General features: G+C 46.2%; 1 protein-coding gene across 1 annotated transcript in view; it reads left to right on the top strand.

Moving 5' to 3' along the window:
• The window catches only part of ift122 (intraflagellar transport 122 homolog (Chlamydomonas)), a 232,907-nt gene that overhangs the window by 131,737 nt on the left and 85,231 nt on the right, over nt 1–15,939 (top strand). Inside the window, exons 17-18 of the mRNA XM_078210139.1 lie at nt 10,986–11,147; nt 12,792–12,958. Of these exons, the coding sequence (XP_078066265.1) occupies nt 10,986–11,147; nt 12,792–12,958 (329 nt within the window). The remainder of the gene's footprint in view (nt 1–10,985; nt 11,148–12,791; nt 12,959–15,939) is intronic.

The following is a 15,939-nucleotide window of genomic DNA, read 5'->3' as shown; positions in this document are numbered from 1 at the left end:
AGAAATAGCAGCAGGAGTAAACGCTTTGGCCCTTGAACCCACTCCATCAGTCAATGAGGTCATGGCTGATCATCTACTTCAACACCATTTTCCTGCACTATCCCGCTATCCTTTGATGTTTTAATATGTGGAAAACTATCGATCTCAGTCTTGAACATAGTCAATGTCTGAGCCTCCACAGCCCTCTGGGATAGAGAATACCAAAGATTTACCACATTCTGAGTGATGAAATTCCTCTTCACCTCAGTCTTAGATGGCCTCCCCTCATTCTAAACTCCACAAGCCAGGGGAAACATCCTTCCTGTATCTACCCTGTCAAACTTTGTTTGAATGAGATCACCTTTCATTCTTCTAAACTCTAGAGAATAAAGGACCAGTCTGTAATCCTCTGTAATAAAGACTAACATACCCCATTTGTCTTCTTAATTGATTAGGTGGATTGGCCATGCTAAAATCTTTCCTCATGGATTCCTCCATCCCTTCCAAGAGATCATTTAGTGAACCTTTGTTGTACTCCCTCTATGGCAATTATATTTTTCCTTAGGTAAGAGGGTAAAAACTGCACACAGTACTCCCCACATGTGGCCTCACCAAGGCTCTGTATAGTTGCAATAGGACATCTTTATTCCACTTTGCAAATCCTCTAATAAAGACTAACATACCCCATTTGTCATCTTCATTGATTAGGTGGATTGCCTCTGCTAAATTCTCCCTCAGTATACCCGAATAGGCAGAGTGTGGCGACTAAGGGATTTTTACAGTAACTTCATTGCAATGTTAATGTAAGCCTACTTGTGACACTAATAAAATAACTTTTAACTTTAATTGCTTGTTGAGGTGCATGTTAGCTTTCAGTGGCTCGTGAACGAGAACACCCTTTGAAGTTTAACACTTGACAGCCTCCAGCCTTTTAAAAATACCATGTGCAATTTAACAAAAAAAATTTCAAATGCCGAATGAGCAAGAAAATGGGAAAGAATGTTTTTTTTTGGTGAGCTGTGAGTCGAAATCTTATGGCACTCGATGCAAAACAAGTGTCAGGATGCAATTCTCGTCAGCATTGGGGGCAGAGGGCAGAGCCTGAGCTCGCAGGAAAGCCGGCTGCTGAGCTCTTGTACAGGTGCCCTGATCTTCCAGTTCACTGGGAGATCTCCTATCACCCCTCCCCCAGCCCCCAACCCACCCGCCCAACGGACATTGGGACCTCCCCTCCCCCCTACCACCACCACCAATCGCCCCTTGTGCCGGTCTCTCTCCCCCACTCTCCCCTCACCCCACAGACATCGGGAGCCTTCCCTCTCTATTGATCGCCCCTCACGCCCTGTGCCATTCTATCACCACCCCCTGCCAATCACTCCCGTCTGTAGAGTTCACACCCTCCTTAATCAACCCCACCTGCAGAATTCGTCCCTTCCCTCGCTGATCACCGCCCCTGCAGAGTTCCCTTTCCCTCCCCGACCAGCCCCGTCTGCAGATTTCATTCCCAATCACCCCCCACCACTGATCGCCCCTTGTGCCAGTCTCTCCCCCCCCCTCACCCCACGGACATCGGGACCCTTCCCTCTCCATTGATCGCCCCTCACCCCCTGTGGCGTTCTATCACCACCCCCTGCTGATCACTCCCGTCTGTAGAGTTCACACCCTCCCTGACCACCCCCGTCTGCAGAGTTCCCTCCCTCCCCGATCACCGCCCCCCCCCCCTGTCTGCAGAGTTCACTCCCTCCCCGATCATCCCCCCCCCCCACCTCCCGTCTGCAGAGTTCACTCCCTCCCCGATCACCCCCCCCCCACCTCCCGTCTGCAGAGTTCACTCCCTCCCCGATCACCCCCCCCCCACCTCCCGTCTGCAGAGTTCACTCCCTCCCCGATCATCCCCCCCCCCCCACCTCCCGTCTGCAGAGTTCACTCCTTCCCCGATCACCCCCCTCGTCTGTAGAGTTCCCTCCCTCCTGATCACCCCTGTCTGCAGCGTTCACTCCCTCCCCGACCACCCCTGTCTGCAGAGTTCACTCCTTCCCTGACCACCCCCATCTGCAGAGTCGTGTCGTGTCTCCCCCCCCCCCCCCCCCCCCCCCGATCACCCTTGTCTGCAGAGTTCACTCCCTCCCGACTGCCCCCGTCTGTAGAGTTCACTTCCTCCCCGACCACCCCTGTCTGCAAAGTTCCCTCCGTCCTGATTACCCCTGTCTGCAGAGTTCCCTTCCTCCCAATCACACCCGCCTGCAGAGTTCCCCCCCCCCCCCCTCCCAGATCACCACCCCTGTGGAGCTCCCCTTTCCTCCCTCCCACTGTCATAGCCCCATCCTTTTCAGGTCCCACCCTCTTGGCACTGCCCCTGGCACAGTAATAGCAAACCAGGGCCAGTACAATTGGGGGAGGCAAGAAATTGGGTGCGTTTCTGATTTTTCACCTCTCACCTAATCATGGCACCTAGCCTCACCAAACGATGGGCGAGATGAGGTCATAAGATCGTGCCCAATGTTTTCCCTATCAAAGTGGATAACCTCCAATTCCCCACATTGAATTCCATCTGCCAAATTTTTGCTTGTGCTGAGCTTCTCCAAATTCCCTTGAAGCATCTTTGCAACAATTCAAACTTCCATCTTGTTTTTGTGTCATCTACATACTTGGAAATATCAACTTTAATCCTCACATCCAAATCATTAATATAGATTGTGAATAGATGGGGCCCTAGCAATGGTCCTTAAGGTGCCACACTGGTCACAGTCTGCCAACCTAAAAGCACAAATAGCCAGGTGGGAAGTTGATGTAATGTTGATAACTGAGACCTATTCAAAACAATCCTTAATATTTATGTTTATGAAGTATTCAGGAAAGGTAGGGAAGGAAAAAAGGAGAATTTTCTTGACCAGTATGTTTCCTGCCTAACAAGACAGATTTGCTGGACCTAGTCCTGGGAAATGAAGTGGGTTATGTAAGGAATGTCAAAGTGAGAGAGCATCTTGGGAATAGTGATACTGGTATTACAAAGTTCAAATTAGTTATGGTGAAGAATAAAGTGCAATTTAGAATTAAAACACTGAACTGGAGGAGGGTTAAATTCAGTGAATCGGAGAGAGATTTGGCCCAGGCAATTTGGAGTTGGGCAGAAATGAAATGGAGCAATGGACAGCCTTTAAATAGAAGATGGTTTGGGTCCAGTCCATACATATTACCAAAGGGGAAAGGGAGGACAATAAAAGCAGGACAATTGATTTAGAGAGTAGGATGAAGCAGAAAAGGGGAAATGACAAATGCCAACTTGATGATGCAAGTGTGTGCGTGTGTGTGTAAGTAATATGGATTAGACGTATAGAATGGGGGCGGCGCAGTGACACACTGGTTAACACTGCTGCCTCACATGCCAGGGACCTGGGTTTGACTCCCGCTTGGGTCACTGTCTGCGCGGACTCCGCACGTTCTCCTCGTGTCTCCGGTGTCCTCCCATAGTTCGAAAGACGTGCTGGTTAGATGCATTGGCCATGCTAAATTCTTCCTCAGTGTACCTGAACAGATGCCGAAGCGTGGCGAATGGGGAATTTTCACAGTAACTTCATTGCAGTGTTAATGTAAGCCTACTTAGAATCTTAGAATCTTAGAAACCCTACAGCACAGAAAGAGGCCATTCAGCCTATCGGGTCTGCACCGACCACAATCCCACCCAGGCCCTACCCCCATGTCCCTACATATTTACCAACTAATCCTTCTAACCTACGAATCCCAGGACACTAAGGGCAATTTTAGCATGGCCAATCAACCTAACCTGCACATCTTTGGACTGTGGGAGGAAACCGGAGCACCCGGAGGAAACCCACGCAGACACGAGGAGAATGTGCAAACTCCACACAGACAGTGACCCAAGCCGGGAATCGAACCCAGGTCCCTGGAGCTGTGAAGCAGCAGTGCTAACCACTGTGCTACCGTGCCGTAACTAATAAATAAACTTTAAAGGGAAATGTGAGGAGCAAAGAGTCAGAATGAGAATAGATTAGCAGTTAATGAGCAGGAGGTTTTCCATAGGTGTATTAAAACTACAAGGACTGTCAAAGGAGCGATGGGCCTGATTAGAGACTGAAATGGAGATCTGCTGATGGAGGCAGAAGGCCATGGCTGAAATACTAACTGAATACTTTGCATTACCAACGAAGAGGATTTTGCCAAAGTTATGGGTAAACGAGGAGGTTTTTGGGATAAAAACAGAAAATGCTTGATAAACTCAGGTCGAACAGCACTTGTGGAGAGAGAAACAGTTAACGTTTTGGGTCTGTTTGGCCTCTTGCCTTGTGTGATACTGGATGAGATATAAATAAAGACAATGTACCAGAAAAGCTGGTGGTAAAGAGTAGATAAATGACCTGGATTTAAAAAGGTGGAGCAAAATTGAAACCATTGGCATAAATGGGCAGTAGCAACGTGATATGTTTGGGTTAATTAAAGGAAGTCAGCATTGATTTGTTAAGAACAAATCATGTTTAATTTGCTGGAGTTTTTGATGAGATAACCAAGGATTGATGAGGCAAATGCCATTGATGTGATGAATATGGACTTCCAATAGATTATGAGCAAAGTTAGAGTTCATGGAATGAAAGGGACAGAAGCAACTCAAATACAAAATTGGCTGAGTGACAAGAAACAGTAGTGCTTAATGGATGTTTTTCAGAATTGAGGAAGGTTTGAAATGGAGTTCCCTAAGGGTCAGTGTTGGGGACTCTTGCTCTTCCTGATGTATATTAATGACCTTGGTGTACATGAGACAATTTCAGAATTTGTGAATATTACAAAACTTGGGAGTATTGTGAACCATCAGAACAGTGTAGAACTTCAAAAGGACCTCGACAAACTGGTGGAATAGGTAAACAAATTAAAGATGAAACTTAATGCGGAGAAGTGTGCGATTTATTTTGGTAGGATGAATGCAAAGAGACAATACAAAATGAAAGATAAAATTCTAAAGGGGGTTCAGGAGCCGCAGTACAAGGGTGCATAAATCATTGAAGGTGGCAGAACAGGGTGAGCGCGTGGTTAATAAAGCAAACAACATCCTGAGCTTTAACGATAGGAGCACAGAGAGGCTGGGAACATCTGCAAGCAGAAGAAAGTCAGGAGGGCTGGCAAGTGGGGCAGATGTGGAGATACCGGCGTTGGACTGGGGTACAAGTGGGACAGAGTCAGGGAGACCGTTGAGCAGAAGGGATCGGGAGGACCGGTAAGTGGGAAGGAGTCAGGAAGACTGGTGACTGGGAGAGGTTGAAAGGACCAGTGAGTGGGAAGAGTTGGGAAGACGGTGAGTGGGAAGAATTAGGAGAACCAGTGAATGGGAGGGGTTGGGAGGACTGGAGAGCAGAGGGGTCGGGAGGACCGGTGAGTGGGAGGGGGTCAGGAGGACCAGTGAATGGGAGAGGGTCGGGAGGACCCGTGAATGGGAGAGGGTCGGGAGGACCCGTGAGCGAGAGAGGGTTGGAGAACCGGTGAGTGGGTGAGGTTCGGAGGACCAGTGAATGGGAGGGGGTCGGGAGGATCGGTGAGTGGGAGGACTTGGGAGGACTGGTGAATGGGAGGGGGTCAGGAGGACCGGTGAGTGGGAGGACTCGGGAGGACTGGTGAGTGGGAGGGGGTCGGGAGGACCGGTGAGTGGGAGGGGGTCGGGAGGACCGGTGAATTGGAGGGGCTGGGAGGACCGGTGAGTGGGAGGGGGTCGGGAGGACTGGTGCGTGGGAGGGGGTCAGGAGGACTGGTGCGTGGGAGGGGGTCGGGAGGACCGGTGAGTGGGAGGGGGTCGGGAGGACCGGTGAGTGGGAGGGGGTCGGGAGGACCGGTGAGTGGGAGAGGTTCGGAGGACCGGTGAGTGGGAGAGGGTCGGGAGGACCGGTGAGTGGGAGAGGCTGGGAGGACTGGTGAGTGGGAGGGGGTCGGGAGGACCGGTGAGTGGGAGGGGCTGGGAGGACCGGTGAATAGGAGAGGGTCGGGAGGACCGGTGAATGGGAGGGGCTGGGAGGACCGGTGAGTAGGAGAGGGTCGGGAGGACCGGTGAATGGAAGGGGCTGGGAGAACCGGTGAGTAGGAGAGGGTCGGGAGGACCGGTGAATGGGAGGGGCTGGGAGGACCGGTGAGTAGGAGAGGGTCGGGAGGACCGGTGAATGGAAGGGGCTGGGAGGACTGGTGAGTGGGAGGGGGTCGGGAGGACCGGTGAATGGAAGGGGCTGGGAGGACTGGTGAGTGGGAGGGGGTCGGGAGGACTGGTGAGTGGGAGGGGGTTGGGAGGACCGGTGAGTGGGAGGGGCTGGGAGGACTGGTGAGTGGGAGGGGGTCGGGAGGACCAGTGAGCCAGTGGGAGCTGGGAGGACCGTTGAGCGGTAGGGCTTTGGAGAACTGGTGAGGGGGAGGGTTGGGAGGACCAAAGAGCGGGAGTGGGTCAGGAGGGTTGGAGAGTGGAAGGAGATCAGGGTGGTGAGCAGGTGGGTGTTGGATGGGTTGGCAAGAGGATTGTGGCATTTGGGGGGTCCGTGACTGAAAGGGTTGTGGAGGGGGTAGTGAGCATGAAGGTGTTGCAAGTGCTGGTGAGTGGGAAGTGCTCAGGAGTGCCTGTGTCTGGGAATGAGTCATAGAGTCATTGAGGTTTACAGCATAGAAACAGGCCCTTCGGCCCAACTTGTCCATGCTGCCCTTTTTTAAAAATCCCTAAGATAATCCCAATTGCCCACATTTGGCCCATATCCCTCTATACCCATCTTATCCATGTAACTGTCTAAATGCTTTTTAAAAGACAAAATTGTACCGACCTCTACTACTATCTCTGGCAGCTTGTTCCAGACACTCACTGCCCTCTGTGTGAAACAATTGCCCCTCTGGACACTTTTGTATCTCTCTCCTCTCACCTTAAACCTATGCCCTCTCGTTTTAGACTCCCCTACCTTTGGGAAAAGATATTGACTATCTAGCTGACCTATGCCTCTCATTATTTTATAGACCTCTATAAGATCGCCCCTCAGCCTCCTACGCTCCAGAGAAAAAAGTCCCAGTTTATCCAGCCTCTCCTTATAACTCAAACCATCAAGTCCCGGTAGCATCCTAGTAAATCTTTTCTGCACTCTTTCTAGTTTAATAATATCCTTTCTGTAATAGGGTGAAGAGGGTTGGGATGATAGTGGGGGAGTAAAGCAATGGGAAGTGTTGAAAGAATATATCGAGCATGCTCAGTTACAGTATGGATATTGGTACATGGGGAGGATCGATGCTCAAGTGAAAATGGAGGCAGTGCTTTTCAAGCAACTTCTCCAATTGACATACACTGCGTTGAAATAAAAACATGCTTTAAAGAGGGGGATATCTGTATTGGGATGAATTTTCTCTCAATCTTTTGTATTTTTGATTTTTCACAGGTTCTTTAGGAATTCTCGAGCAAATTCAGGCACCATCCCTGTGTATTTTGAGCCCTGAGTCAAACAACATTTTCCACCAATGTGGGAAAATGTGGTATAATCATTGTACTTTAACCTCCACTGCACAAAAACATCAATTGTTTGGAAATATTTGGAGCAGACCTGCCACTGATCAACTATTTGAGGGCCACTACAGAGCCATTGGCTTACCTGCCATGCTGTCTGTAGTGTGGGAAATCGCAGCACAAGGTTACAATGCCACTTTATTTCTCTCTCTGCACTGACTCTGGCCAGGATTCTCCAACCTCATCCGCTGCTGGGATTCTCTGGCCCCGCTGCTGCAAATGGAGATTTGGATGAACGCTGGCAATGGTGGCGGGGCGTATGACATTGGAGAATTCTGGTCTCTGTCTTTCTCTGCCAGTCCCTCGTTGTGCACTTCTGCTTATATTTCTCTCTGTCACTCTGTCTATTTCTCACTCTGGCTCTCTCACTGTTTTTCTCTTTCTGTCTCTATCTTTCTCTCACTCACTGTCTGCCTCTCGCTCTCTCTTTCTTTTCCCCCTTCCTCCCACTCCTTTCCTTGTGCAGCAGAGCCTTCGAAGAGACACAAACATTCCCAGCATATAGTTTGGTTTTTTAAAACCCTCACAATGGCATCTAAGGAAAGTATAGCCAAATGTAAGCATGTTATGCTTATAATATTGGAACAAGTGGAAATCAAAAAGAAACTAGATCAGGAGTGACATGGTGGCACAGTGGTTAGCACTGCCAGGAACACGAGTTCGTTCCGGCCTTGGGTGGAGTTTCTATCTCCTCCATGTGTCTGCGTGGGTTTCCTTTGGGTGCTCCAGTTTCCTTCCGCAGTCCAATGCGCAGGTTAGGTGGATTGACCATGTTAAATTGTCCCTTAGTGTGTAAAGATGTATAGGTTAGGTGGATTAGCAGGGTGAATGTAAGGGGTTACAGGGATAGGGCAGGGAGGATAACCAGGGAAAGAGTAGGGTCCATTAGGGACCCAGGGGGCAATCTGTGGGTGGAGTTAGAGAACATTGGTCGACTGTTGAATGAATACTTCACATCTGTCATCACCCAAGAAAATAAGGATGAAGGTGTAGAATTCAGAGATAGAGAGAGACTGCAAGGTTCTTGAGCAAATTGCCATAGGGAAGGACAAGGTATTGGAGGTGTTGGCAGCCTTAAATGTGGTTAAATTTTCAGGTCCAGATGAATTGTGCCCTATGCTGCTGTGGGAGGCAAGGGAGGAAATTGCAGGAGCTCTGACCTAAATTTTCAATTCTTTTCTGGTTACGGGGGAGGTACCAGAGGACTGGAGAACAGCTAATGTGGTTCCGGTATTTAAGAAGTGTTGTAGAAATAAACCAGGGAATTAGAGACCAGTGAGTCTCACGTCTGTGGTTGGGAAACTATTGGAGAAATGTATGAAGGAGAGCATCTATTTCTACTTGGAGAGGCAAAGCTTGATCAGGGATAGTCAGCGTGGTTTTGTCAGAGGGAGGTCATATCTAACAAATTTGATTGAATTTTTTTAGGAGGTGACCAGGTGTGTAGATGAGGGTAGTGCAGTCAATGTAATTTATATGGATTTCAGCAAAGCCTTTGGCAAGGTCCCACATGGGAGACTTGCAAAGAAGGTAAATTCACATGGAATGCAGGGTAATTTGATAAAGTGGATTCAAAATTGGCTCAGCTGTAGGAGACAGAGGGTGATGACAGAGGCTGCTTTAGTGACTAGAAGTCAGTGTCCAGTGGCGTGCCACAGGGATCTGTGTTGGGTCCCCTATTATTCGTCATCTATATAAATGACATAGATGACTATGTGCGGGGTAGGATTAATAAGTTTGCGGATGAGACAAGGATTGACCGGGTGGTTAACAGTGAGGCTGAATGTCTTAGGCTACAAGAAGATACAGACAGAATGGTCAGGTGGGCAGATAAGTGGCAAATGGAATTTAACCCTGAAAAGTGTGAGGTGATACTCTTTGGAAGGAGTAATTTGACAAGGAAATACTCAATGAATGGTAGGACACGAGGAAGTTCTGAGGAACAAAGGGACCTTGGCGTGTTTGTCACAGATTTCTGAAGGCAGAAGGACATGTTAGTAGGATGGTGAAAAAGGCATATGGGACACTTGCCTTTATTAATTGAGGCATAGATTACAAAAGCAGAGAAGTCATGTTGGAGTTGTCAAGAACTTTGGTGAGGCCACAGCTAGAGTACTGCGTGCTGTTCATGTTGCCACATTATCAGAAGGATGTGATTGCACTGGAGATGCAGTGGAGATTCACCAAGATGCTGCCTGGGATGCAACATTTATTATGAAGAGAGGTTGGGTAGGCTTGGGTTGTTTTCGCAGGAGCAGAGACGACTGAGGGGTGACCTGATTAAGGCGTACAAGATTATGAGGGGCATGGACAGAGTGGATAAGGAGTAGCTGTTCCCCTTAGTTGAAGGGTCAGTCACGAGGGGACATAGGTTCAAGGTGAGAAACAGGAGGTTTGGGAGAATGTGAGGGAAAACTTTTTTTTACCCAGAGGGTGGTGCCGGTCTGGAATGCGCTGCCTGGGAGGGTGGTAGAGGCTGGTTGCCTCACACCCTTTAAGAGGTATCTGGATAACTTCGCCCTGAATGTTAGGATGTGCCATGGGCCAAGTGCTGGTAGATGGGATTAGGTGGGGATTCAGGTGTTCCTAATGTAATGACATTTGGTGTAATGTCATTACACTAAAAGCCACATTTGGTGTGAACTTTATGGGCCGAACGGCCTCTCCTGCGCTGTATGATTCTATGATTCTATAGGAAGGCCTGGGTAAGTTGCTCTTTCAGAGGGTTGGTGCAGACCAGATGGGCCGAATAGCTTCCTTCTGCATTGTCAGGATTCTATGGTTCAGGGAACAATTTGTATGAGGCGTGGGTGTCTCAAACATTTATGAAATATTGAAGCAGTGTGAAAACGTGGGCGATATGGTACTTGGATGAGTAAAACTGTTTTAATTTTTTGATTTTGTAGTTTTATGTTTCAGGTAAATATTTATAGCCATAGTGTTTTCCAACTCACACTCTTGTAATGAAGTATTCTCACATTATTCTATAATGTAAACATTTCTGAAATCCAGAAATGACTTGGTCCCAGGCATTCCAGACTGGAAAGTTGTACTGATTAAGCTAAATAAGTCTTACCTTAATTGTTGCTCTTTTACATACACCCACTGTGGAGTAAATAACTGGTATTTGGCCTCATTTTAACAATTATTCTTGGTCCACCCTTGAAGAGTTGAACGAGTACAGATGATGATCTTCAAAAGTCATCATCTAGTTCCAGCGGGATGCATTCTTGCACTTCTGGATTATGCAATCCTATATGTTGTTATTGGCCAGTGAATGTGATCTTTGGAAAACCTAAAGGGTTTGGGATTTGCTTACGTGAACGATTAATGCCACTGAACTCAAGAGGATATATCTACCAAAATTTGTATAGATTTCTACTGTTCCCTTTCAATACACAATTAAATCAGTGTGAAATTTATTGTATAATCTCTATTTGTGATTGCAGTTATTACAAGTGGGGTTTCTTTCCCTTTACAGGAACGTAAAAAACATGGTGAGAGTGACAATGAGTTGTTTCTGGCAGATGTGCACGCCTACCAGGCCAAGTTCCATGAGGCAGCTAAACTGTACAAGAAGACAGGAAATAATAGTCGAGCTTTAAATATGTACACTGACCTATGCATGTTTGATTATGCAAAGGTACTGTCCTACCAAAATTATACAGCAATGTTTTTAAACTTCATTTCTAAGTTAGTTCAATGACAATATTAAATTTTAACTTGCATCAGCATGTATGTAAGGGATCTAGAGCAACTTTTTTCCTAACTTACACTTCTTTGAATTTGCCAGTATCTTCTTGGTTGACCTTTCCTATTTGTTCATTGGGATTTATAGCGCTGACATTTTTAAATAAGACAAACAAAAAAAAGTCAGCCTACTTTCCAACCAAAACCCCTTTCAAGAAGAGCCACTATAAAATGCCCTAGAGGAGTAATTTAATTTTAATTTTCTCTGCCTGTTCCACATTCTGGCGATATTGCACAGACTGCTTGGGCGACTGGGAACTGGAGTAGGACATGACATTTGGTAATAAAAATCATAACTTTGGAGCACCAGAGTGCAGTGTTTTAGAGCAGTGTGAGGCTGGCCCACTCCCTGGATCTGACGAGATTCTGATTTTCTTTGTTATAGAGTCCATACAGTGGAGGCTATTTAGCCCATCGAGTCTGCACTGACCCTCTGAAAGAGGACTCTACTTTGGCGCATTCCCCGTAACCCCATGTATTATCAAGGCCAATCCACCTAATCGGCACATCTTTGGATACTAAGGGGCAATTTGCCATGACTAATCTACCTAACCTGCACATTTTTGGACAGTGGGAGGAAGCCGGAGCACCCAGAGGAAACCCACACAAACATGGGTAGAACATGCAAGCCCCACCCAGTCAGCCAAGGCCAGAATTGAACCCCAGTCCATGGCGCTATGAGGCAGCAGTGCTAACTATCTGTAGTGCTGGGCTGAGGCTTGGTCACTCCTGACTGGAAAGGAAAGCAAACAAGAAAATTCTCACTAGGCCAATTTTGTATCCTTTACAGTCACTTAAAAACATCATTGTTAGATGATAGCAAACTAGGAATCGGTAGTTCAGTGCTTTTGGGACCGTGCTGGCCACAGGTGGTCTTAAATTCAAACCCCATTGTAGCAAGTTATGAAATTTAATTCAGTAACATTGGATTTGCACCAAAAGAAATGACCATGAAAGCTCTGGACTTTTGTAAAAACCCAACCGGTTTACTGATATCCTTCAGGGGAGTCCAACAGGTTCATTTGGTATCACGAGCTTTCAGAGTGCTGCTCCTTCATCAGGTGACTGCTCCTTCATCACTCACCTGATGAAGGGGCAGCGCTCCAAAAGCTCGTGATACCAAATAAACCTGTTGGACTTTAACCTGGTGTTGTGAGACTTCTTACTGTGCCCACCCCAGTCCAATACCAGCATCTCCACTTCAGGGAAGGAAATTGATAGCCCTATATGCTCTGGCCTACATAACCACTATCACTCCATGTTTGAATCATAATGATTTCAGGGTAATTATATAGGCCATTAATATGATTGTACCAATATCATCAACATCCCAACAAAACATTTAAAAAGGAAAGGGATTATCAGATTAAGAAATTTATTAAAGGAAGCCTGATTATTTTACACAAAAATCTCTTAATCTAGATGGGGTTGGTTATTGGTAACTGTATATAAATCAATATCTCTATTTATTTGACTTTATTCTTTGAATTTTTACCAGAGGGAATGGTAATGATCTATTTTATCACAATTTCCTCAGGATTTCCTTGGCTCAGGTGATCCCAAGGACACTAAGATGTTGATTACTAAACAAGCAGACTGGGCCAGGAACATCAATGAACCAAAAGCAGCAGCAGAAATGTATCTCTCTGCAGGGGAACATCTAAAAGCAATTGAGATCATCGGGGACCATGGTTGGGTTGACATGTAAGTCTGTGACATGGAATGAAATAGTCATTTGTACACCTGGAAGTGCAAAGGAAAGATATTACTGCCTTCTCTCTATCTTCCTGACCATAAAATGCAATTATATAAAATTGTTGATCTTGGGGTATGTTCACAAACGCTCTGTTGTCATGATTTATGGTAATTCTCTTGTCAATTTTACCAGCGTAAATTGTTTTATCAGCATTTTCCATTCCCTTTTTCCTATGACCTCTGTCTTTTCATTGCACTTCTGGCTATTTAGCAATACTTGTACAACAGAACACAGGAATTAGGAGAAGAAATAGGCCATTTGGCCCCTCAGCTCCTTGTTGATCAAAAAACTGTCTACTTAGTCTTCAATCACCCAATCTCTGGAAAAGAGAATTCCACAGGGTAACGATCCCCAGAGAAAATAATTCTCCCCATCTCAGTCTTAAATGGGAGCTCCTTAATTTTTAAATTGTATCCTGTAGTTCTAGACTCCCCCACAAGGAAAAACATTTTCTTAGTATTCACCCTGCCAAGTCCCCTCAGGATCGTCTTTGTTTCAATAAGATCACCCCTCATTCTTCTAAACTCCCAATGAATACAAGCCAAACCTACTCAACCTTTCCTTCTAAGATTACACTTTCAACCCAGGAATCTGTTTTCTGAAATGCTTCCAATGCACTTATATCCTATCTATAACATAACTGTCCAGATGCGGTCTCATTAAGGTCCTTTACAGCTGAAACAACACTTCCCTATTTTTATACTTGAGTTCCCTTGCATTAAACACTAGTCCAAGGATGTGCAGGTTAGGTGGATTGGCCATGCTAAATTGACCCTAGTGTCAGGGGATTAGCAGGGTAAATATGTGGGTTACGGGAATAGGGCCTGGGTGGGATTGTGGTCAGTGCAGACTCGATGGGCTGAATAGTCTCCTTCTGCACTGTAGGGATTCTATGAGCATTTCATTTGCCTTCCTGATCATTTGTTGTACCTGTACTAACTTTTTATGATTCGTCATCTAGGTCCCTCAGAATTGTAGACTTCTGCAGTCTCTATCCATTCAAATATACTGCTTTTATGTTCTTCCTGTCAATGTGGACTCTGCAACCATAACTTTTGGGTGCTTTCTCTAATTTTTCAGTGTCCAAAATTAATTTTCAGATCTCTGCTTCTCCCTGCCAGGTCTCTGTTGTCGGAGTGCAGGTCTCTCCCTATCATCATCCCAGGTTTATAGACTTCATCCTTCCAAATCCTAACTTTCCCTTATGATATAGTTTATTCTGCTGATAAAATGGCTGTTCCCAAGATTAACAACCTTGGACTTCATGCCCTCTCCACATCACAGTCTGTAACTTAGGTCCCTTCCCACGCTGATAAGTATCCAGAAATTCCTGATCCAACACCATGTTGAAGGACCATCAGATGTTTAATGAGAAACCACAGTGAGTTCTCAGGGCAACTTGGCATGGGCAATGAATGCTATTTTACCAGTAGAAACCAGAGAATCCCAACAGTGCAGTAGTAGGCCATTCGGCCATTGCGTGTGCACTGACCCTCCAAAAGAGCACTCTACCTAGGCCCACTCCTCCACCCTATCCCCATAACCTTGCGCATTGGTCATGGCCTCTTCATATAACCAGCACATTTTTGGACTGTGGGAGGAAACCGGGGTACCTGGAGGAAACCCACGCAGACCTGGGGAGAATGTGGAAACTCTACACAATCAGTCCCCAAGGCTGGAATCGAACCCAGGTCCCTGGAACTCTAAGGCATCAGTGCCAACCACCGTGCCGATCCTTGGGTTATATATCGCCTTCCTTGCCTTCTTTAACTGCGTGATATTTCAAAGTGCTTTACAGCCAATGAAATACTTTTGAAATGTAGTTACTGTTGGAAACACAGCAACTAATTTGCATACTGTAAACTCCCACACCAGCAATGTGACAATGACCAGATAATCTGCTTTGGTGATGTTAATTGAGAATGAAATAGTGGCCAGGTCACTGGAAACAACTCTTCTGCTTTTCCTCAAAATCCTGCTATGGAATATTTTATATCCACCTGATGAAATTTGACATCTCATCTGGAAGTTAGCACCTTGGACACAGCAGCATTCTTTCAGTAATGCACTAGAATGCCAGCCTTGAATTTTATGCTCAATCTCAGCAACTGGAACCCATAACCTTCATGTTCTGAAACGAGACTGCTACCAACTGAACTGTAGCTGACACCGAAATAATTCAATCATGTTTGTCAAACATAACCTTCCATTTTTGAGATCGAACTGTCTATTCTTTGTTATAGTTTTGGTTTCTAGATATTTTTCTATCATATCTTTGAGCAAAAATTCCATTATTTTTGCAACCACTGAAGTTAAGCTGATTTGCCAACAGTTCTTTGGACTTGTTTTATCTGCTCTCACAGTGGAATGTAGAACCAGGGGCATAGTTTCAGAACAAAGAACAATACAACACAGGAACAGGAACAGGCCCTTTGGCCCTCCAAGCCTGCACCGATCATGTGTTCCTAACTAGTTTGTATCCCTCTATTCCCAGTCTGTTCATGTGGTTATCTAGATAAGTCTTAAATGATCCTAGTGTGTCTGCCTCAACCACCTTGCTTGGTAGTGCAGTCCAGGCCCCCACCACCCTCTGTGTAAAATACGTCCCCCGCATATCCGTATTGAACCTTGCCCCCTTTACCTTGAACTTGTGAACCCTTGTGTTTGTCATTTCTGACCTGGGAAAAAGCTTCCAACTGTTCACCCTATCTATGCCCTTCATAATTTTATAAATTTCTATTAGGTCGCCCCTCAACCTCCATCTTTCCAGGGTTTACTCAATCTCACCTCATAGCTAAGACCCTCCATACCAGGCAACATCCTGGTAAAGAATAAAGAATAATGGGTCTACCATTCCGAATGAAGATGAGGAGGAATTTCTTCTCTCAGAGTCTTTGGAATTCTCTTCCCCAGAGAGCATGGAGGGTGG

This window comes from Mustelus asterias, chromosome 3, assembly GCF_964213995.1.
Source record: "Mustelus asterias chromosome 3, sMusAst1.hap1.1, whole genome shotgun sequence".
NCBI lineage: Eukaryota > Metazoa > Chordata > Chondrichthyes > Carcharhiniformes > Triakidae > Mustelus > Mustelus asterias.
The sequence above is the reverse complement of the archived record's forward strand: the minus strand, read 5'-3'. Positions and strand labels throughout refer to the sequence as shown.